This window comes from Trachypithecus francoisi, unplaced genomic scaffold, assembly GCF_009764315.1.
Source record: "Trachypithecus francoisi isolate TF-2019V2 unplaced genomic scaffold, Tfra_2.0 Lachesis_group16, whole genome shotgun sequence".
Taxonomy (NCBI): Eukaryota; Metazoa; Chordata; class Mammalia; order Primates; family Cercopithecidae; genus Trachypithecus; species Trachypithecus francoisi.
Genome location: NW_022681461.1, coordinates 92108147 through 92131348, shown reverse-complemented (window position 1 = coordinate 92131348; position 23202 = coordinate 92108147). Strand labels below are relative to the sequence as shown.

The window sequence follows — 23202 nt, the reverse complement described above, 5'->3', positions numbered from 1 at the left end:
GGCACCAGGAGACCTTGAACAAGAGAGAACTTTGCTTTAGCCTATAAGAGTTGTAAAACTGGGATGAGAAGACTGTCTAGTGGATCCCATTAGTGAAGGTTCTAAGCTAAAACTGGGCAGCATTTGGGCACTTCAGGATGTCTGTATCCTGAGCTAGACACATGTTAAGAATGTATTATGCCTTTCACGTTTATCTTATGATGTGTTAGAATGACACAAAAGACATAAAACTAGGTCCCCCAACCCCCATTGAGGAGGAAGAGGTTGACATCAGTCATAACTTGCAGTCACCCTAATGCCCAACTCAGTCTCTGCATTCAAGAAGTTCTGGTACAGCAGTGAGGATAGTAAGGATACTTAGCCCACGGTCATCAGAGAGGGACAAATATTCTGGGGCTCATAGGACGAGAAAGGTGATCAGAGGCAACAGTCACTTGGTCAGATCATACCGTATATTTTAAAATATGCTTCTTGCAAAATTACAGCTTATTGCTATGAGTTCATATTATTCATGATTTTCCCTCTTGTCTGTAAACTTGTGTGCTGTAGCTGTGTCTAAGCTTTAGACGTCCTAGATGGTTTTTTCTTAATTGTGTCATTATTCATAGTTTTTTTGTGCTAAGGACTAGTCATTGTTTACTGCCAAGGACATAGTCCTTGAAAGAGAAGGGGAAAGTACTGCCCAAACCTTCATATGTGGCATTAGAAGGACTTGGCCTTTTGTCATAATTTGATGCATGGTGACCTTAAAATTAAGGGGGACCTCAGGTGCTGCACCTGTGCAATGCAGAAAGCATGGTTAGGTCCCCACCCACCTATTGGGCTGTGTGGTCAAGCTCCATCTTGACTCAAGCCTTTTCTCTTCCTGGGCTCTTCTCCATCTGAAAATGCTGTAGGGAAGGGCATGCCCCTGACTTCCAGGGAGGTGACATTAGGTTCCCTTTCTTTCCCTCTCTCTCCAGGTGCCAAGCTCTCCTGATGAAATGTGTTCTGCCCCACTGGGCTCCAGGGACAGTGTCTGGTGCTGTTGAAGCCCTTATTCGAACTTTCCAGAATGGATAGTCCCCCAAAGCTGACTGGAGAGACCCTCATCGTCCATCACATCCCCCTGGTGCACTGCCAGGTCCCAGACAGGCAGTGCTGTGGAGGAGCAGGTGGAGGTAGTGGGAGCACAAGACCTAATCCCTTCTGCCCACCTGAGCTGGGCATCACCCAGCCTGATCAAGACCTAGGACAAGCTGACTCCCTGCTATTCAGCAGCCTGCACTCTGCTCCAGGAGGAACTGCACGGTCTACAGACAGCACCAAGAGTAGGAGTCGGGATGGAAGAGGCCCTGGAGCCCCCAAACGACACAACCCCTTCTTGCTGCAGGAGGGTGTGGGTGAGCCAGGACTTGGTGACCTGTATGATGACAGCATTGGTGACAGTGCCACCCAACAGTCCTTCCACCTGCATGGCACTGGCCAGCCCACCTTTCATCTATCCTCTTTCCAGCTGCCACCATCTGGCCCTGGAGTGGGCAGGCCATGGGGGACAACACGCAGTCGGGCTGGAGTGGTGGAAGGGCAGGAACAGGAGCCAGTGACGACCCTGGATACCCAGCAGTGCAGCGCCAGCCACTGCTGCCGGCCAGAGCTGGAAGCAGACACTATGGAGCTGGATGAGTGTGGGGGACCTGGTGGGAGTGGCAGTGGGGGTGGAGCCAGCGATACCTCTGGCTTTTCCTTTGACCAGGAATGGAAGCTTAGTTCAGATGAATCCCCAAGGAACCCTGGATGCTCTGGCTCAGGGGCCCAGCACTGCCGCTGCAGTAGCACATCCAGTCAGTCCGAGGCAGCTGACCAGTCCATGGGCTACGTGAGCGACTCTTCCTGCAACAGTTCAGATGGTGTGCTGGTCACCTTCAGCACCCTCTACAACAAGATGCATGGCACTCCCCGCGCCAATCTCAACTCTGCCCCCCAGTCCTGCAGCGACTCTTCCTTCTGCAGCCACTCAGACCCTGGCGCCTTCTACCTGGATCTGCAGCCCTCCCCAGCTGAGTCTAAGATGTCTTATGAGTCCCATCACCCTGAAAGTGGAGGAAGGGAAGGGGGCTATGGTTGCCCTCATGCCTCATCTCCTGAGCTTGATGCCAACTGCAACTCCTACCGCCCACACTGTGAGCCGTGCCCAGCAGTGGCTGACCTCACAGCCTGCTTCCAAAGCCAGGCCCGTCTTGTTGTGGCCACACAAAATTACTATAAACTTGTCACCTGTGACCTGTCCTCCCAATCATCCCCAAGCCCTGCTGGCTCTTCCATCACCAGCTGCTCTGAGGAACACACCAAGATAAGTCCCCCACCAGGCCCTGGCCCAGACCCAGGCCCCAGCCAGCCCTCTGAGTATTACCTATTCCAGAAGCCAGAAGTCCAGCCAGAGGAACAAGAAGCAGTGAGTTCCTCTAGCCAGGCAGCAGCTGCTGTGGGCCCCACTGTGCTTGAGGGGCAAGTATACACGAATACTTCACCCCCCAACCTCAGCACTGGACGTCAGCGCTCCCGCAGCTATGATCGCAGCCTGGAGCGCAGCCCTCCTGTCCGCCTGGGCTCACTGGAACGCATGTTGAGTTGCCCAGTGCGCTTGAGTGAGGGCCCTGCAGCCATAGCGGGGCCTAGCTCCCCACCTAGGAGGGTGACCTCCTTTGCCGAGCTGGCCAAGGGCCGGAAGAAAACTGGAGGCTCTGGCTCGCCCCCACTTCGTGTGAGTGTTGGGGACTCCTCCCAGGAGTTCTCACCCATCCAAGAAGCCCAGCAAGATCGGGGGGCCCCACTGGATGAGGGCACTCGCTGTAGCCATAGCCTGCCACCCATGCCCTTGGGGCCAGGCATGGACTTACTTGGCCCAGAGCCAAGTCCACCCTGGTCCACCCAGGTCTGTCAGGGCCCCCACTCCAGTGAGATGCCTCCTGCTGGCCTTAGAGCTGCGGGGCAAGGCCCCCTGGCTCAGCTGATGGATCCAGGGCCTGCTCTCCCAGGGAGCCCAGCCAACAGCCATACCCAGAGGGATGCAAGAGCTAGAGCTGATGGTAAGAAGCCTAAGGGTTAGCAAATATGTGGCTGTTCACCAGCAGGATATGCATGGCCACCTCCGTGACAGGTCCCCGCCAAACCACCCCGTCCATACCACCAGAGTTTCCACATCCTAGATCTGTTATCCTTCCAGGCCAGGGCAGGTCCCACAGCTACAGTGGAGTGGGCTCACTGAGGAAAGACAGAGGACTCAAAAATACACTGAGCAGACCCCGCGCAGTGACTCACGCCTGTGATCCCAGCCTTTTGGGAGTCCGAGGCGGTCGAATCACTTGAGGTCAGGAGTTTGAGACCAGCCTGGCCAACATAATGAAACCCCATCTCTACTAAAAAATAAAATTTGCCAGGAGTGGTGGCACCCGCCTGTAATCCCAGCTACTCGGGGCTGAGGCAGGTGAATCGCTTGAACCCAGGAGCCGGAGGTTGCATTGAGCCGAGATCACACCACTGTACTCCAGCCTGGGCAGACAGAGTGAGACTCTGTCCCAAAAAAAAAAAGAAAAAGAAAAAATACACTGAGGAGATAAAATCAGCAGGACTTAGAGGCTGATTGGGAAATGAAAGATTCAGAAAACTGATTCTGAACCTGGATGATGGGAAAGATGAGGCCATGGATAGGGGCTGTAATCACAGGAGATTTCCTGGAAGAGGGATAAGACATCAGTTCAGGTTCGGACATTTAGGAATTTGCAGTGCCTAAGGGGCAACCAAGGGATACATCTAACAACAACACACACACACTGAGCGTCAGGTATTTTTTCCTTTTTGAGACGAAGTGTTGCTCTTTCGCCCAGGCCGGAACACAGTGGCCTCCCTAGGCCAGCTCTTTCCCTATTTATTTTGTTACATTTTAAATAAATATTTTATACCAGTGTGTTAAGGGGTGCTGGTGACAGAGAGATGAGAGGGATGACTGTTTTCAAGGATTCCAGCTAAGGATGGAAACAGAAAATGTAGTTGATCATTAAAATGCAGAGATGGCAGTGTTGCGTACTGGCCAGTGAGAGGGGTATCTAGATCAGACTGAAATGTCGGAGGAACTGCTAATGCAGTTTACATTTAAGGCCAATCTAGAAAGATGATTAGGATTAGGCTTTGTGAAGACTTGTAAGAAGAATGTTCTAGGCTCATAGGATAGTCTGTACAAAACCACAAAGGCACAGAACAGCTTGACCCTTTCTAGGAACTGCATATAATTTGGTGTAGCCATAGTGGAAAACAGGTGGAACCACTGAAAGATTTTAGTCAGAGAAATGGCTTTTGGCATTTGTTTGTTTTTGTTTGGTTTGGTTTTTCTGTCTGCTTAATTGTATGTTTTGATTTGCATTTTAGAAAGATCACTGGTTGTTTGCTCCTTCAGGCCTTGTTTTAAAAAAAAAAAAAAAAAAAGTGGCTGTGCGCGGTGGCTCAAGCCTATAATCCCAGCACTTTGGGAGGCCGAGATGGGCGGATCACAAGGTCAGGAGATCGAGACCATCCTGGCTAACACGGTGAAACTCCGTCTCTACTAAAAAATACAAAAAACTAGCTGGGCGAGGTGGCGGGCACCTGTAGTCCCAGCTACTCGGAAGGCTGAGGCAGGAGAATGGCGTAAACCCGGGAGGTGGAGTTTGCAGTGAGCTGAGATCACGCCACTGCACTCCAGCCTGGGCAACAGAGTGAGACTCCGTCTCAAAAAAAAGTAATTGGATCACTGGTTGTTTGGGTAGAAGATGGACTAGAAGGGGTGTCTTCCCTGAAGTCAGGAGAAAGCACTGTAGATTGGAAAGTCATTGGAATAAAAGTGGTAGCTGGCACTCGCTAGACGTGGTGACTCACACCTGTAATCCCAGCCCCTTGGGAGGCCAATGCAGGCAGATCACCTGAGTTCAGGAGTCCAAGACCAGCCTGGCCAACATGGTGAAACCCTATCTCTACTAAAAATACAAAAATTAGCTGGGTGTGGTGGTGCACACCTGTAATCACAGCTATGTGGAACGCCAAGGCAGGAGAATCACTTGAACCCAGGAGGCAGAGGTTGCAGTGAGCCTAGATCATGCCACTGCACTCCAGCCTGGGAAACAGAGTGAGACTCTGTCTCAAAAATAAAAAACAAAAGTGGTAGCTGAAGCTATGCTTGTGGCTGAGAGAGGATCCAGGGAGAATGTGTGGAGTTATAAAGGGAAGAAGGGGATACTGTGACTTAAGGGATGAGCAGCAGCCTTAAAAGAGACTGAGAAGAATTAGGACAATAGAAGAAAAAGCAAGAGGTTAGGCATGGTGGCTCATGCCTGTAATCCCAGCCCTTTGGGAGGCTGAGGTGGGCGGGTCACCTGAGGTAAGGAGTTCAAGACCAGCCTGACCAACATGGTGAAACCCCATCTCTACTAAAAATACAAAAATCAGCTGGGTGTGGTGGCAGGTGCCTGTAGTTCCAGCTACACATGGGAGGCTGAGGCAGAATTGCTTGAACCTGGGAGGCAGAGGTTGCAGTGAGCCAAGATTTTATGCCACTGCACTCCAGCCTGGGTGACAAAGTGAAAGTCCATCTCGAAAAGAAAAACCAGGAGAGAGTGAAGTCACAGAAACCAAAGGAGGAGAAAGTTTTAAAAAAAAAAGTTTGAACCAAAAGAGTTCTAAAGAGAAATCACCTAAGATAATGAAGAATCCTAAAGGCAACATTCGGGAGTAGTGAGAGTGGAAGCCAAATCTCAGAGGGTTTAGAAGGAAAGCGAGGTGAAGCAGGGATAGCAGAGGCTCACAGCTGTCCTGTAGCCTTAGGTTGGGTCTGTTGGCTTCGCAAAAGAAAATATTTAAAAGCCATAAATAGTATTTGTGCTGTCAGGGTGATCACAGTCCGTCAGAAGACTTCATGCTCCTAACATACGCTGAAGAGCTGTCCTTGGGGTGGGCACAGGAGGGAGATCTCTAGGCAAGAGGCAGGATCAGAAACAGCAAGGATCGAGTGGGTCCTTTGAACCCACTCCCTTCTTAGAGTGCAGTGTCTGTCTGCTGGGTGCATCTCATGGGATACTATGACTGGCGTTCTGAGGGCAAGAAATATTCTGGTCAGAGATGTGAGGAGAGGTGTTAAAAAGTGTTTTCTCTATCAGATTAAGACTTTTCATATCAAGATGCTGCTCTGTTCCATAAGTCTCCAGTCTTCTCTTGATTCTGTACAGCTTTTTTCTATACAGCTTTTTTCTAAATCAAAAACGAATGACAATTCATCAAGCTTTGAATGACAAAAGAAGGGACCAGTTGATCCAATCTAGGAATGACAGTATAGAAAGCTGAGAAGGTCGGCTGGGCATGATGGCTCACACCTATAATCCCAGCACTTTGGGAGGCTGAGGCAGGAGGATCACTTGAAGCCAGGGGTTTGAAACCAGCCTGGGCAATATAGTAAGACCCTGTGTCACCAGAAAAAAAAATTAAAAATAGCTGGGAGTGGTGGCACACACCTGTAGTCCTAGCTACTCAGGAGGCTGAGGCAGGAGGATCGTCTGAGCCCAGGATTTTGAGGCACAGTGAACTATGATCGCACCACTGCATTCCAGCCTGGGCAAAAAGTGAGATCCTGTCTCTAAAAAAAAATTAAAGTAGGCCAGGTGCAGTGGCTCACACCTGTAATCCCAGCACTTTGGGAGGCCGAGGTGGGCAAATCATTTGAGGCCAGGAGTTCGAGACCAGCCTGGCCAACATGGAGAAACCCCATCTCTACTAAAAGTACAAAAATTAGCCAGGCATGGTGGTGCACGCCTGTAGTCCCAGCTACCTGGGAGGCTGAGGCACAAGAATCACTTGAACCTGGGAGGCAGAGGTTGCAGTAAGCTGAGATCGCGCCACTGCACTCCAGCATGGGTGACAGAGTGAGACTCTGTCTCAAAAACAAGTAAATTAAAAAAAAAAAAGGCAGCTGAGACAGCTCTTTGAGATACTGAGCAGCAGAATCAAGATTTAAAGGGATCTTACTGAATCTTGAAAGAACAAAACTAATAAAGCAGAGACCAATGTGAAGTTTGATATGTAACCTGCACTTGAGTTGATTTGGGATATTTGATTGCAAACTCAGAATGAGTCAGCAGTTGGTAGAGCTTCCAAAAAGTTAAGATGAGTGGATTCATTCATAGACTCCAGAAAGAAAGAGTGGATAGTCTCTCACTCCTCCGAACCAGTGAGTGCTCAGTGGTATTCCATTGAGTTCTGGGCACCACATTTTAAGAAGGAACCGGGGGACTGGGGCTATTTGACCTAGAGAAAAACTGACTCGGGTGAATACGGTCTCTGTCTCTGGTTTTCTTAATTAATGTCACATAGAAAAGTGAGAAAACTTATTCTGTGTATTCCCTGAGGGTAGAAATAAGACCCATTCCCCACAGGGACCCCCTTCTTACCTGATCTTATTCCTCTGCCTCAAACTGTATCCTGGGAACTTAGCAGAGAGGAGTTTTAAAAGGGTAGGAATAAGCAGTCTAATTCAGACATACTTTATATAGGGGGTATAAGAAAGCTGTGGTTGGGATGACCTAATCCGATAGCCAGAGCCAGCTCAGCCTTGAAAACTGATAAATAGGCGGAAAGGAAGAACACATTCCCGATGGGAAAAGCAGTGTGCTTCATGACAGGGATGTACTGGGAAGAGGAGGGTCAGTGGGGGCAGGTGTGGAAGTCTGAGGGGAGAACAGCCTAGCTTGTAGCAGGTGTGGGCACCTTGCTCGCTGAGAAAATTAGACTTTATTCTGGAAGATAAAATTTGTATCTCAGAAGCTAGTTGGTGTATGTAAGAAGCTTCTGGTTGTAGTGAGATTGGCTTGAATCAAGAGTGAGTGTGGAGATTCCCTCATTTAACAGATCGTTATTCACTGCATACTATGTGCCAGCCTCTGTTCCAGGCATTATGGATCCAGCAGTGAACAATATAAAATCCCACTTTTCTGGAGCTTGAGGAATAGTAATGGACAATAAACACACTAAAAGGACAACTTTTAATTGCTGGAAAGTTCAACAGTGCTGAAAAGAAAATGAAACAAGATAATGGGATAGAGAGCAACTTGCCAGAGGGGCTGAGGTAGTCAGAGAAGGTCTTATTGAGGGGGTGGTATTTGAGCTGATGCCTGAATGCTGAGAAGACTCAGGCAGAAAGAAAAGCAGGTGCAAAAGGCCTGAAGATGTTCATGCACCTGGTATGTTTAAGGACAGGGAAGTGTGGCTGGAGCACAGTGAGCCAGGGAGAATGCAGAGTTTGTGTAAGCACTGACTGGGGATAGCAGGAGGGTGGAGCTTGAAAGTGTCCCCTGGGAGTGATTCAGAAGCACCTCCCTAATGGGATTGTGGTCCCCATCCCCTCTGATACATTGATGTAAATAAGATGAGGGATAGGAAAACCTGGCCTGATACAATTTCACATGTAGTACAATGTGGCTCCGAAATCAGACTCTGAGTTAAGCAGAATTCTAGCTCTGCCACTTCCTAGTTGTTTGACCTTGAGCAAGTGTTTTAATCTGTCTACATTTCACATTTCCTAATCTGTCAAGTAAGAGAACTAATTCCCGCCTCACAGAGATAGCCCCCCTGCTGGTGAGTTTTCACCAGGGCTTTAGGCCGGGTGCGTGCTTATAGTGCCATCTTGCGTTTATTCGGAGATCTACAGTGTTTTGTTGGAAGTACAGTCCATCCACTGTCCCACTCCAGTGTCCTGGAGTTTTGTGTTTAGTTCTGAGCACCATGTTTTGAGGGACATTGACCTGAAGACTGCCTGAAAGAACAGGAGAGGGCCAGCCTTGGGGAACATACCTCCGTTCAGGGGGAGCAAATGTGGACTCTGAGGTTCCAATACCAGGATTGTGAAAAGAGTGGGAAGTAGGGGTAGATACGGATAACAGGAAGGCTGCAAGTAAAGAAATATCTTACTATGGTTAGATATGCTCAAGAATGAAATGTGCTGGCATGATTGGAGATGGGATAATGAGCAAAAGCTTGAAATCAATAACATCTGAAACATTTTCATCACTGAAAATGTGTGACTGTGACTCCAAGACTTAGAAACAAAGAAAACGGTTCTGCCATTGACAGAAATGGAAGTCATCGGAAAAAACGAGAAAGGTAATGGATGAGCTGCTATAGCACATTTTAAATGAAAGCAGAACTATAAAGCAGAATGATCTGGAGATCAAGAGGAAGGTCCAGGCTAAAGCTGTGGGTTTGGGAGTCATCCTGTGGCAGTCTGAACTCAAACAGTGTAAGAAAGAATGCCTAAGGTGATATGTAAGAGTTGAGCCTTAAGATACACTCACCTTTGGAGCCATGAAAATGAAGAGGGACTGAACAGCAGAGAGGTACAAGACAGTCTAGCACCATAAAAACAATAGGAAACGTTTTACAAAAGAGGGAAGCAGTGTCCCAGTCCACAAACTTCTACCCCATTCAATTCCTGCCAGCCAGGTCCCTGACCCTCTCCCCTCTCCGCTTCTGGGTTTTCTCTCATATGGGTTTCAGTGTCTGTCTACTGATTTCTTCTCCATCCCTTTGCTACAGGGGGTGGCACTGAGAGCCGACCAGTCCTTCGCTACAGCAAGGAACAGAGGCCAACCACGCTGCCCATCCAGCCCTTCGTGTTCCAGCACCACTTCCCCAAGCAGCTGGCTAAGGCCCGGGCCCTCCACAGCCTTTCCCAGCTCTACAGCCTCTCAGGCTGCAGCCGTACACAGCAGCCTGCCCCACTGGCTGCCCCTGCTGCTCAAGTCTCAGTCCCAGCTCCCTCAGGGGAGCCGCAGGCATCCACTCCCCGAGCCACTGGCAGAGGTGCCAGGAAAGCTGGGTCTGAGCCAGAGACTTCTCGGCCATCGCCCCTGGGAAGCTACTCCCCCATCCGGAGTGTTGGCCCCTTTGGGCCCAGCACTGACTCTTCTGCCTCCACTTCGTGCTCCCCTCCCCCAGAGCAGCCCACAGCCACAGAAAGCCTGCCCCCATGGAGCCACTCCTGTCCTCCTGCTGTCCGGCCTGCCACCTCCCAGCAGCCGCAGAAGGAGGATCAGAAGATACTGACCTTGACTGAGTACCGGCTCCATGGAACAGGAAGCTTGCCGCCTCTGGGCTCCTGGCGATCTGGCCTTAGCCGAGCAGAGAGCCTGGCCCGGGGAGGTGGTGAGGGCAGCATGGCCACCAGGCCCAGTAATGGTACGAGCTCCAGCATCTCCCTCCCCAACCCACCACGTCCCCTTTGAGTGGCTGCTTACACTCTCGCCTGGAGCCAGAGGTTAGGATGTCTGCGTCCTTCCCCAGCCAGCATCTGTAGATAATAACCTAGTGTTTCGTGCGGGCCGCTGGGTGGGTGTGAAACTGTCTCACTCTCTCCTGCCAACTCTTGTCTTTCTGCTGATCTCTGTCTGCTTCCAGCCAACCACCTATCCCCTCAAGCCCTCAAGTGGCGGGAATACAGGAGGAAGAACCCACTAGGGCCACCTGGTTTGTCAGGGATCCTAGACCGAAGATCACAAGAAGCTCGGCTGGCCCGAAGAAACCCTATCTTTGAGTTCCCTGGCTCCCTCAGTGCTGCCAGCCATCTGAACTGCCGGCTGAATGGTGTGTGAGCAGGGTCCCCAGTATACCCGGGGCAGGCTCTGCCATGGCTGGGAAGGGCTAGAGAAGGGGTCAGTCCCAAAGGAGCATGTCTCAGACAGTACAAGGCACTGAACTGGGCTGGAACTCCTGCACTAAGAGTTGCTCAGGATTGACTTTTCTCTTCTTTCCAGGCCAAGCAGTGAAGCCGTTTCCGCTGACCTGCCCTGACTTCCAGGACCCCTTTTCCTTGACGGAGAAGCCTCCAGCTGAGTTTTGTCTGTCCCCAGATGGCAGCTCAGAGGCCATTTCCATTGACCTGCTTCAGAAAAAAGGTGCATATAACCCCCAGCTCAGGCCAGGGACTCTGCTGTCACTACCTCCTCACACTTGCCCTACTACCTAGCCAGTCTTAAATCTCTAAGTGCTGGCCAGGCCTGGTGGCTCAAGCCTGTAATCACAGCACTGTGGGAGGCCAAGGCAGGTGGATCATGAGGTCAGGAGTTCGAGACCAGCCTGGCCAACATGATGAAACCCCATCTCTACTAAAAATACAAAGAAAATTTGCTCGGCGTGGTGGTGGGCGCCTGTAATCCCAGCTACTCGGGAGGCTGAGGCAGGAGAATCATTTGAACCCAGGAGGTGGAGGTTGCAGTGAGCTAAGATCACGCCATTGCTCTCCAGCCTGGGCAACAGAAGTGAAAACTCCATTTCAAAAAAAAAAAAAAAAACCAGAAACAAATCTCCAGGCTCTAGGGCTGGAGGAGAAAGCTGTGTATCATGAGTGCATATGACTGAGCAAGGGTCATTCATCAGAGGCTTTCGGAGTCGGGCTCCAGTCCCTTCCTGCAGTGAACAAAGTCTCATGAGGAGGCTTCCATGTCATCAAAAAATGCCTCAGTGCTCTTGGAGGGGCAGGGGAAGGTACTAGAGGGCCCGGCAGCTTGGGTAAGCATGTTGGTGACATCTAGTAAGATGAAGACTGACAAGACCCACTCTAAGAACATTTTTAGGGAGATGGAGAGAGCTGAGCATAATTGTGAGCTGAAGATGAGCCCGTGAAGAGCGCTTAAGTTCCCTGCGAAGGCAGAAGGGGAGAGTCAGAGCTCAGGGAGAGTCAGAGCTCAGGGAGAAAGAACCCGGGCAAGAAGGGAAACAGCCACCTTCCTCCAGGACGTGAAGGGGATGCAAGTGGGCCGGGGAGTGAGGGGTGCACATACGAGATTGTTACGAATTTTGGAGGCAGAGGGAAGTTAAAAGAGTTTATAACTAGGGGCCTCTGTTCTCTGAAGCAGAACCAAGGGCTTGAGAGGAGTGGTGTCGATTTCACATGGCAACTTGAGGGTATGGCAGGGAGTGCTGACAAGGCACGTATCAAAGAATCGCCCTTGTCTGGCACTGGTGTGAGGGACTTGGGTTTTCTTCAGGTCAGTGGCCTGGTTTCTCAGAGTGGAGAAAACTGATAGTTGGCCTGAGCCAGGATTGGAGTAAGAGGACAGAGGTGAGGACATTGGGAGGCTTGACAATGGCATCATTGAGGTGGCTCCAGGCTGGGAAGACAGAGCTTAAGAACTGGGCAGAACCAGAAAAGGGCCAGGCCTGAATGTTCTGATGAGACCTATACGCAGGTGTGGAGACTGAGTAAGTGTGGGAGCCCTTTCCCACCCCCGCTGAAGTTTCAGCCCCAGCTGAGTTGGCTAAGGACTTGCTCAGGGACCTGTCACATCACATTCTTCCTTGCAGGGCTGGTAAAAGCTGTTAACACCGCTGTGGACCTCATTGTGGCCCATTTTGGCACAAGCCGGGATCCCGGGGTGAAGGTAGGCAAGGAAATGTGAAGAGCTGAGCTCTGCCTGCACGCCCTCACCTGTCCTGCGCTACCACCTTCCCTTGCTGTCTTGCATTTAGAGCCCAGGGTTGGGTACTTAGGAATGGGGATGGCAAGAGGGGAACCATGAGGGCCTGCTACGAGAGGACCACGGTCAGGCCTGAGGCAGTTTACTGCACTTCCCTACCACACCTACAGGCAAAGCTGGGAAACAGTTCTGTGAGCCCCAATGTGGGCCACCTGGTTCTGAAGTACTTGTGCCCTGCTGTCCGCGCTGTGCTGGAGGATGGGCTCAAGGCCTTTGTACTGGACGTCATCATTGGGCAGCGTAAGAACATGCCATGGAGTGTGGTTGAGGCTTCCACACAGCTAGGTAGGTGTTGGGTGCCAAGACGGGGACCCGGGGCTGAATTTAGGGTTCCAGAAATTGGTCATGTGACCTGCAACCCTGGCTTCCTCCCAGGCCCATCCACCAAGGTCCTGCATGGCCTCTACAACAAAGTCAGCCAATTCCCAGAGCTCACCAGTCATACCATGCGCTTCAACGCCTTCATCCTCGGCCTGCTCAAGTGAGTGCAGAGCGGCAAGATCCCCTAAACAACTTGCCCTGCCCCCCACCCCCGGGCTCTGCCTGTGCCAAGGAACCAACTCCCTGGACAGACAGAAAGGGTGGATCTGGAGGGTCCTCCCAGCCCGCTATGACCTCTCAGTAAGTCACTGCCTTCCCACTGTGCCCATGACTCTGACACTGGTCACCAGCGTGGGCTGCTTTTACAAATCTGTAATCTGACTTATTTGGAAATTAGTTGGGTTTCTTAATTTCTCTGGACCTTGTAAACCCTGATCCTCTCCATTCCAGCACTACTTCCAAATCCTGCTTGACCCTAAGTCCACTTTGGGACCTACATCCTAGTAACATGCTTTCTCAGGTATGGGCCCAGGCCATCACCTTTGGCCCTGAGCTGCCTGTACTTTCACACAGTAGCCACCTTGATTTCTTAGGTCTACTGCAGGCTGACTCCACTCCAGGAGGAAGCAATTGGCTTGTAAATCACATGTCCATCTCCCTCCACACATCCCCACTGACTCTCTGGAATTAGGTGAAATGAATCGTGCCATGGAAGGGTGCGTTCACCTATTCTTCCCGTGCCTGACCCCCTGGATCTGTCTCCTTATCTGGCTGTATTCACACAAGATTCAACTGTCTTCACCTGTCTCCCTACAGCATCCGGTCCCTGGAGTTCTGGTTTAATCACCTCTATAACCACGAAGGTAATGCCCAGAACTCTGCAGGTCAAACTCAATGGGTCAGAATTCAGAGGCACAAAAGAGGAAGGAAGAGCTCTTTTCATTACTGGAGGTGGGGAGGGGGACCACACAAGCGTTCATCCTCAGAGCCTCAGGCTTCCACCCAAGGCCTTCCCCAGCCTCTGCTCGAGTTAAAACCTTGGGCCAGGCATGGTGGCTCAGACCTGTAATCCCAGCACTTTGGGAGGCCGAGGCAGGTGGATCACCTGAGGTCAAGAGTTCAAGACCAGCCTGGGCAACATGGTGAAACCCCATCTCTACTAAAAATACAAAAATTAGCTGGCTGTGGTGGCACATGCCTGTAGTCCCAGCTACTCGGGAGGCTGAGGCACAAGAATTGCTTGAATCTGAGAGGCAGAGGTTGCAGTGAGCCAAGATCACACCACTGCACTCCAGCTTGGGTAACAGAGTGAGACTCCGTCTCAAAAACAAAACAAAAAACCTTGGAGCCAGCAGGATACTCCAGCAATTTGGGAGTCAGGGTGGCCAGGAATCCCAGCATCTCACTTGTCTAAACTCAGGGCCACCGCCTGGGGTTGGAAGGTTTAGGCAGTGCACAGCTGTGGGTGGCAGCGTTTACACTTAGTACATGCAAGTTGACTGGTGCACAGCCTGCGCCGCTGTCTGCCACAGCTCTGCCCAGGCTGTCTTTCAAAGTCCCACTTGGGCCAGGCTCTGCTTCTCTATGTGGATCAGTCCCTCTCTCTTTTCCCCTAGACATCATCCAGACCCACTACCAGCCCTGGGGCTTCCTGAGTGCAGCTCATACCGTGTGTCCCGGCCTCTTTGAAGAGCTGCTGCTGCTGCTACAGCCCCTGGCCCTGCTGCCCTTCAGCCTCGACTTGCTATTCCAGCACCGGCTGCTGCAAAGTGGGCAGCAGCAGCGGCAGCACAAGGAACTGCTGCGGGTGTCCCAGGACCTGCTGCTGTCTGCCCACTCCACGCTGCAGCTGGCCCGGGCCCGGGGCCAGGAGGGCCCTGGAGACATGGACAGGGCAGCCCAAGGGGAGCGGGTGAAGGGTGTGGGTGCCTCAGAAGGTGGAGAAGAGGAAGAGGAAGAAGAGACAGAAGAGGTGGCAGAGGCAGCTGGGGGCTCAGGGCGTGGCAGGTGGGCCCGAGGTGGGCAGGCCGGCTGGTGGTACCAGCTCATGCAGAGCTCCCAGGTCTACATTGATGGCTCCACTGAGGGTTCCAGGTTCCCTCGTGGTAGCAGCAATAGCAGCAGCGAGAAAAAGAAAGGGGCAGGAGGTGGGGGGCCTCCCCAGGCTCCACCACCCCGAGAGGGAGTAGTGGAGGGGGCTGAGGCCTGCCCTGCCTCTGAGGAGGCCCTGGGCCGGGAAAGGGGCTGGCCCTTCTGGATGGGGAGCCCCCCTGACTCTGTGCTGGCTGAGCTGAGGCGCAGTCGGGAGAGGGAAGGGCCTGCTGCCCCATCAGCAGAAAATGAGGAAGGGGCCTCAGAGCCTTCACCTGGAGGCATCAAGTGGGGACACCTCTTTGGCTCCCGAAAAGCCCAGCGGGAGGCCCGGCCCACAAACAGGTGAGAGCCTGCCCATGGTAGGGATGGAGGGAGTAGGGAGCCTGCTGTAAGCCAGGGCATGGGCAGAGCCTGAGTCCAGCTGCTGTCCCTAGGCTCCCCTCGGACTGGCTGAGCCTGGACAAGTCCATGTTCCAACTAGTGGCACAGACAGTGGGTGCCCGCCGGGAGCCAGAGCCCAAGGAGAGCCTGCAGGAGCCACACTCTCCAGCCCTGCCCTCCAGCCCTCCATGGTGAGCCTGGGGAAATAGAAGGGCTGAGGGACTGCAGTTGGCTTTTGATGGGGTTTCTCTGACCTCCATGTGCTGTTTCCCCAGTGAGGTGCAGGCACTGTGTCACCACCTGGCCACCGGCCCTGGACAGCTGAGCTTCCACAAAGGAGACATCCTACGAGTGCTGGGGCGAGCTGGAGGAGACTGGCTGCGCTGCAGCCGTGGCCCTGACTCTGGCCTGGTGCCCCTGGCCTACGTGACATTGACCCCAACTCCAAGTCCAACCCCTGGAAGCAGCCAAAACTGAGGCCCTGTGCATGCTGGTGGCCTCAGGGACCCTCATAACCCCCAGACTCAGAGCCCGAGAGCCCTTCCCAAGCCATTGGCTTGGCTGCAGAGTAGACTGAGAGCTGGGGCCACGTATCCCTGTGCTGGCACCTGCTCCCTGTGCTCAGTATTAATTACGCCCCCTTAACTGCCCCAGTGACCTCGTCCAGACCTCCACCCAGGAAAGGAGGGACGGGACGCAGCACTGGGATGCCAGGATTTCCCTGGCCCGTCTGGGTCAACCTTTCCATGGGTGAAGACAAGCAAGTCCCCCTGGAGGCGAGTGGCCTAGAAAGCCATCTACAGGGTTCCCTAGGCCAGGTGGAGATGAGGATGGGTAACAGTATTGGGTCCAGATCCCAAAGCCCCCAGCTGTAAATAGGCTATGGCCAGTGCCTGGTCATCAGAAGAGGGAGGAGGAGCCCAGTGTCTGTTTATGTATTTATTTATTTATTTATTATACCTATTAATAAAAAAGGTGCTCAGCCTCCAGACCATTTTTTCTTTGTGCTCCTCCCACCCACCTTTTTCGCTTCCAAAAGGATAGCTGGGATAGGATGAAAAGCGAAGGGAACTTGATGTCCAGGGGCCTAAGTCAAGAGCTGCTTCTGGAAGGTGCTGAGGCCCAGAGCATCATGGGTGAGATGGCCAAATGTGTGGCCAAACTGGAACTTACACACTGTGGCCAAGAGAGTGTCATGTGTAGCCAGTGGCATGGCAAAGCCATTAATTCTCAGCCAGTTGGCTAGACCTCCAAATGACCCTCTAAAATCTGAACTCCTCACTGTGGGTAGCTACCTCAGTTTCCTTTTCTGCCTAATGATAAAGCTGAACCACATGATCTGAGCCCTCCCATATCTATTAGTTCCAACCCCCACAAACCACCCCACCCCACCCCCATACCCACACAAACATTCCAGTCCCCAAAGCCTCCCTGAGGGCTCTTCTCACCTGGCACATAGCCCCCATAGGTAGGTAAAAGACCCAGGTTCTGAGGGTATGTCCTGGGAAGTGGGGGGAGATATTTTGGGTCCTTCTGGGCACTGCCTGGTGAGTGCTTCTGCCCAAATTCCTGCAGTGCCTGGTTGCTGAGCACAGGAAAGCTGGAGCCGAAGAAGAAGCGGGCGCGGGGCACATAGTCGGTGAAGCCTGGGGATGGGGACACTGAGCCAAGGCATCCTGGGGCCTCCCCACGCCTCTTATCCTAACCCCCAGCTCTCACCTGACATGAAGAACTTGCGAGGGTCCCTGTCATCCATGGAATAGGGAGAAGCCTGTGAGAGAAGCCCCTGTGCACTCACACAATCTCCCAGGGAGGCGGAGCTGACAGTCAAGCGCACATCCCCTGAACCCACAGCCACACTACTCATGGCTGCCCCCACCATCCCCACCGCTGCCCGGACACACAGTAAAGCCCCCACTCCCACCCCTCCGCACTCCCCACCAGCTTCTTGGTCTCACTTGTTCCACCACCTCCAGTGCTGGCTGCTCCTCCAGTTGCCCCTCTGGCTCTGGTACCTGGTCCTTCTCTGTGTCCTTTCTTCCCTTGGCCTCCTTTGGAAGCTCTTCACTCCCTTGCTTTCCATGCAAGTGAGTAAAGTCACTCAGAGCCTCGGCCCAGACCTGGCTGCAGTTCTTGGCAAAGATGAACTGTGCCCGGGGTACAAAACCTGGGCATGCGGGGACAAGAAAGACTCATTCGTGTTTGGAACACGTGTTCCTGGGAGGGACACCTGTGCATACCTGTGTACAAACCTGTGTACCCAGGGATCATGCTGGAGCTGAGCCTTTCATGCCCATGCCTGAGAGGTAGGCTCTCCCTGGGAACCTCAGGAGATTTTGGAGGCCGAATGGGAGGCAGAAGTGTGCGGTGGACAGGGGGCCAGGCTAGCCCAGGAGGGTCTCGAAGTAGCTGAGCAGTCACCTGCCCATAGGTCTGGCCCATGCTGAACCGAAGTAGTGGGCAGTGTCCAGTGTACCTGCAGCACAGACTCACCCACTCACCAGAATCGTCCTGCCCCGCCATCCCCAGAGGCAGAAGCAGAGACCTCTGGAGCCCTGATCTTTCTGGACTCAGCAGTGTATCTATTTGGAGCAGGCATTTCTAAGTTCTCTGCCTGGGCTTTCGACCATTCCTTTCTGCTGTTACCCTGTTCCCGTGGAGAGAACAACACAAAGCTTCAGGGCAGATCTGGGGTCTCACTAGTCCCTTGCTTCTCCTTTTCCATCCAACACCATAGAGACCTCAGCCTCCCGAACCAACCTGTCCGCTTGGCCCCAGGCTCTAAGCAGCTTAATTCCTCCACCTTATACCCCTACTCCCAGCAGCAAGTGGGAGTTCTGGGTGGGAGTCTTACCCCGGGATATAATGAGCGTTCTGAGGGTTGAGCCCTGGTATGAAGGTGCTGGCCACAGCCATGAAGAGCCAGGCAGTTCCTTTTGTTTGCCTTTGAGCCAAGGCTCTGGTCTGTGTGTACCGTGTCCAGGGCTATGGGGCTAGAGGAAGGAGGCGGGGCTAAGGGAGGAGAGAAGGGAGGGGACACTCGTGTGAGGACAGCCAGGGCCAAGGCCAGCAGAACTGTAGAGCAGAGGCTAGCAGGTCTGTCTGTCCAGGACAAAGGTGGTCCTGCCTCGTGGGGCAGGGCCCGAACAGAAGGAAGCCCTGAGGTGGGAGGTGGGAGGTGAGGGAGCAGAAACCATTTGGGCCACTGAGCTCTGTCTCAGTGACTTCCTTCCTTCCCGAGCGCCTGCATGAGATGTGGACACTGCACTCCTCATAAGTCTGGGACCTGGAGAAAGAGGGTCTCTGAGGGAAGCCAGGGCCCAGAGAGGAGGTGAAAGAGGATAGGTGATGGGGTTTGAAAAAAAGGAACCTAGTCACCTCTAAAGTGTAACATCGTTTATTTTCAATAATTTAACAAGAGTGGCTTACTGAATACCTGCTATAATCAGAGTCATCCATTCAACAAATGAGCCAGGCTCTGCGAGGCTCCGGCCACGGTGGCCGAGTGTGCACTCCATGGGAGCCAGAAAAGCTGTGGGGGGTTGAGGGAAGGAAACAGGATAAAGTTGTTGTAGGGGTGGGTGGTAAGACTACGGTGCAAGTTAGTTTAAATTTGTTTAAAAAAGAAAAAAAAAGATTCCAATTCTAAGAGAAGAAAAAGCACAGACCAGGAAGATGAGATCTCAGAGGAGGGGGAAACATGATTAAAACCCAACTCTGGGCCGGAAGCAGCTGCACTCATACCCAGGTACTGAGGAGGCTGAAGTGGGAGGATCACGTGGGTCCAGGAGTTTCAGTCCAAACTGGGCAATACCGCCAGATCCCACCTCAAACAAAACAAAACAAAACAAAACAAAACAATTCTGAGGTTGGGTCAGGGCCAGGCTGAGGGCTCAGGGCCCACGTTTGAGGCAGAGCTCTGCTCCTCTCCACTGCCAGTGACCACGTCTGTGCTGCCCAAGGACGGCACTGACACCCCAGGGGAACTGCACAAAAGCACTGGGCCCCAAGGCACACATTTCATGTTCCTCACTGTTCTGCCAGGAACGGCCTTAGAATGTGTCATTTAGAGTTGTGGGGACTTAGAGTGAGGGTGGGAACTGAGGGGCAAGCCCAGAATGGCAGCAGCGTGTCAAGCTTAACAACCAGACTTGGGATTCTGTGACAGACACTATCACAGCGTATACCTAATTCCTGACCCCCATCTCCTTTCTTCTGAGACAGAAACTTCATCAGGGAGGCTTGGAGAGCCAGCCTGGAGGAATGAGCTGGATTAGTCTAAGCGTGGTCCCATGATCCTTCCTCCATGACTGCTTAGGCACGGGCTTCTGGCATTCTGGATAATATGAGGGGAAATCTGCTGGGGCAGGGCAGCATCCTGGGAAAAGCTTCTTTGTTCTTAAAGAAAAGGTTCACATCAAATTAGAGCAAGTGAGAGAGACAGAGATGCACAAGACAAAATGATGTCCATTCCTGCCCCTAGACTTTTGGGGGACGTGAGGCTGGAATGCTGGCAGGCATGTGGAAGCCTTGTGGAAAGCTAACCTGGAGACTAAGTCCTGGGCACATCAAGGATGGATGGTGGAAGAGAAAGGCCAGGGTCCTGAGGGTAATGTAGAGCCATGGAATTAACCAGCCTTTTTATGTGAAATAGTAAATTTCATTATTAAGGCCACTTTAAGTTTTCTTTCACTTAGAGCCAAAGGCATCATAGCTTTAAAAAACAAAACAGTCAGGCGCGGTGGCTCACACCCTTAATCCCAGCACTTTGGGAAGCTGAGGTGGGAGGATCGCAAGGTCAGGAGTTCGAGACCAGCCTGGCCAACATAGTGAAAACCCATCTCTACTAAAATACAGAAATTCGCCGGGCATGGTGGTGGGCACCTGTAGTCCCAGCTACTCAGGAGGTTGAGGCAGAAGAATCACATGAATCCAGGAGATGGAGCTTGCAGTGAGCTGAGATCGCACACTGCACTCCAGCCTGGGTGACAGAGTGAGACTCCATCTCAAAACAAAACAAAAAACACCACTAGATCAAATCCTAGCTTCACCAGAGATATGGACTTTGTCCAAATTCATCTCATTGAGCCTCAGTTTTCTCTTCTGTAAAATGGAAAAACTAATGTTACCATCTCATAGAGTAGGATTTCAGCTAGCTGAGATGACACATAATGAGCAATGACCCCAGTGTCCAGCTTACGGTAAGCGCTAACTACATAGCAGTTCATGGTTAGCATCTGGCAGGAATGGGAGGAAGGAAAAGAGCTGGGAGCACAGATATTAGAGGTTCAGGGAAAAGAGTTCATAAAATTGAAAAAGGAAAAGGTTTGAATGGAAGCTGGAGTATACATTAGGATGTAGGGACTAGAACACATTCTGCAGAAAAGGCCATGGTGGTTAGAATCCGGGTATGAGTTAAAACACAAGTTAGGAAACAGATTAGGATTAGTCTTAGGTTTATGGCTCATGAAGAAACAGCCCTATCCACTTGGTAGAATGGCCTGTTACTATGATTGTTTCCATCTGAATAAAGAGTATTTCTAGATCCCTGAAGGGTGTTCTAATCTGAGAAAGGAGTGACAGGGCCAGCTGAGGCACCACAGGAATGCTTGCTGCCTCTGTGCCTCCTTCCAGGGACAGGCATCACAGTAGCACGACCACAACTTGCTCTGATGGGAGCTGCCACACTCAGTGGCCAGTGTTGGATGTGGCAGTGGAGAGAAATGTTTAACTGGAGATTACGAAGGTCCATTAAGGAACACCAGGACAGCGCGCCCCACTCCGTCCACACAGCCTGCTAGGTCCCCACAATGGCAGCCTACAGCTTTCTGTTCTGCCTTTGATTCTGACCAGGAATTGCTATACAATTTCACACAGATCCCAAATCAATCACTGGATTGTATGTCAACCCCTAGGCAAGCATAAATCCCCTCTGCAAAGATGAATAAAAAGAAAATCATAGGACCTTTGAAAAAATTCCTGAAATCAACAGTCCACCAAAATTGAAACAAGAATTGAAAAGAATAAACTCCAAAATATTACATGCAACACAAAATCTTTTTTAGTGTAAAAAATACATGCAGAAGCATAAAACTGCACAGAAAGGAAAGCAAGGGAACGATAAACATGGGTTTCAAATGCTCACCTCAGATGGTGGGGAACAAAAGGGGTGGGAAAGGGGGAACCACATAATTAGATGTATGTTACGGTCAAAGTTTCACTTTTTGTTTGGGGTGGTGTTTTCAAAAATTCTTATAATGGGCTGGGTGTGGTGGCTCATGCCTGTAATCCCAACACCTGGGGAGGCCGAGGTGGGTGGATGACTTGAAGTCAGGAATTCAAGACCAGCCTGGACAATATGGCAAAACCCCATCTCTACTACACATACAAAAATTAACTGGGTGTGGTGGCATGCACCTGTAATCCCAGCTACTTGGGGGGCCGAGGCAGGAGAATCACTTGAACCAGGAGACAGAGGTTGCAGTGAGCCGAGATCACGCCACTGCACTCCAGCCTGGGTGACAGAGCATGACTCCGTATCAAAAAAAAAAAAAAAACTTATAATGCATACATTATAATAAAGTATGAACTAATGATGAGAATGTGTCAAACTAAAGAATATGACGATTGAAATCTATGCTTTTGAGGTCCAAAGAGGTGTGGTGGAGGGAATCCAAGTAGAAATGACAAGGAATTGTGGTATTTGGAGGGATCAAAGGAAAGGAAATGGCCTGGTCTCTATTCTACCTCTTTCTTTCTTCCTTCCTTCCTTCTTTCCTTTCCTTCCTTCCTCCTTTCCTTTTCTTCCTTTCCTTCTCTCTTTCTCTCTCCCTTCTTTCTTTCTTCCTTCTCCTTCCTTCCTTTCTTTCCTTTCTTTCCTTTCTTTCTCTCTCTCTCTCTTTCTTTCTTTCTTTCCCTTCCCTCCCTCTCTCCCTCCCTCCCTCCTCCCTCCCTCCCTTCCTTCCTTCCTTCCTTGAGATAGGGTCTCACTCTGTCACTGAAGCTGGAGTGCAGTGGCATGATCTCAGCTCACTGCAACCTTCACTTCCTGGGCTCAGGTGATCCTCCCACCTCAGCCTCTACAGTAGCTGGGACTACAGGTGCATGCCACCACACCCAGCTAATTTTTGTATTTTTTTTTTTTTTTTTTTTTTTATAGAGACAGGGTTTCACCATGTCCAAGCTGGTCTTGAACTCCTGGGATAAAGCAATCCGCCCTCCTCAGCCTCCCAAAGTGCTGGAATTACAGGCGTGAGCCTGGCCTGGATTTTTTATGTATATAACATTCTTCAAATCCACAACGATCAATATCCATCTATTCAGCCTACTTACTACATATTTCTTTCTTTTTTTTTTGAGACGGAGTCTCGCTCTGCCGCCCAGGATGGAGTGCAGCGGCCATTCAGCTCACTGCAAGCTCCGCCTCCCGGGTTCACGCCATTCTCCTGCCTCAGCCTCCCGAGTAGCTGGGACTACAGGCGCCCGCCACCTCGCCCGGCTAGTTTTTTGTATTTTTTTAGTAGAGACGGGGTTTCACCGTATTAGCCAGGATGGTCTCGATCTCCTGACCTCGTGATCCGCCCGCCTCGGCCTCCCAAAGTGCTGGGATTACAGGCTTGAGCCACCGTGCCCGGCCTACTACATATTTCTACTAGACAGGTGCCTTATAGATCAATACAGACAATGCCTGACCTCAGTAATTAAACCACTTTAAAGAAAAGACAGAGGTACAGAGAAAGGCAGAATAAAATAAATACCACAATGAAGATTTAAACAAAAACAACTGCCCTTATAATAGGCCATGAAGAAAAATCTCAAAAATTCCAAGAAGCACAAATAAACCACATTTCCTCACACAAACACAATTTTAAAATTTTAA

At 51.4% G+C, this 23202-nt stretch overlaps 2 protein-coding genes across 6 annotated transcripts in view; one reads left to right on the top strand and one right to left on the bottom strand.

The window, feature by feature from the left end:
* Positions 1-16312, top strand: part of RUSC2 (RUN and SH3 domain containing 2) — a 70862-nt gene extending 54550 nt beyond the window's left edge. For 2 of the 3 annotated variants that reach the window (XM_033238166.1, XM_033238167.1), the window contains exons 2-12: positions 963-3068; positions 9589-10230; positions 10450-10635; positions 10806-10946; positions 12355-12431; positions 12638-12812; positions 12903-13008; positions 13665-13711; positions 14465-15284; positions 15377-15514; positions 15599-16312. In XM_033238166.1, coding sequence (XP_033094057.1) covers positions 1055-3068; positions 9589-10230; positions 10450-10635; positions 10806-10946; positions 12355-12431; positions 12638-12812; positions 12903-13008; positions 13665-13711; positions 14465-15284; positions 15377-15514; positions 15599-15800 — 4548 coding nt within the window. In that variant the 5' untranslated portion in view covers positions 963-1054 and the 3' untranslated portion in view covers positions 15801-16312. The remainder of the gene's footprint in view (positions 1-962; positions 3069-9588; positions 10231-10449; positions 10636-10805; positions 10947-12354; positions 12432-12637; positions 12813-12902; positions 13009-13664; positions 13712-14464; positions 15285-15376; positions 15515-15598) is intronic. The other variant, XM_033238168.1, reaches the window with a different exon arrangement.
* FAM166B (family with sequence similarity 166 member B) lies at positions 16250-18649 on the bottom strand. 3 transcript variants are annotated; one of them, XM_033238177.1, is made up of 5 exons: positions 17576-18649; positions 17282-17490; positions 17043-17094; positions 16772-16969; positions 16250-16499 (listed from the first exon to the last, which is right to left on the bottom strand). In XM_033238177.1, exons 1-5 carry the CDS (start codon positions 17844-17846, stop codon positions 16411-16413), a joined length of 819 nt encoding a protein of 272 aa, XP_033094068.1. In that variant the 5' UTR covers positions 17847-18649; the 3' UTR covers positions 16250-16410. The 3 variants fall into 3 exon arrangements, with proteins under 3 accessions (XP_033094068.1, XP_033094066.1, XP_033094067.1); XM_033238175.1 differs by having other exon boundaries at positions 16462-16969; XM_033238176.1 differs by having other exon boundaries at positions 16462-16969; positions 17339-17490.
* Between the last annotated feature and the right edge of the window lie 4553 nt (positions 18650-23202).

Excerpts from the sequence above, each read along its gene's own strand:
- FAM166B (XM_033238175.1), bottom strand. The coding sequence starts at position 17,846 with ATGGCGGGGCAGGACGATTCTGGTGAGTGGGTGAGTCTGTGCTGCAGG. Across the intron at positions 17,491-17,575 it reads CATGATCCCTGGGTACACAG|GTTTTGTACCCCGGGCACAG; the intron begins GTTTGTACACAG and ends CCGCATGCCCAG. Across the intron at positions 16,970-17,042 it reads TCGCAAGTTCTTCATGTCAG|GCTTCACCGACTATGTGCCC; the intron begins GTGAGAGCTGGG and ends CCCCATCCCCAG.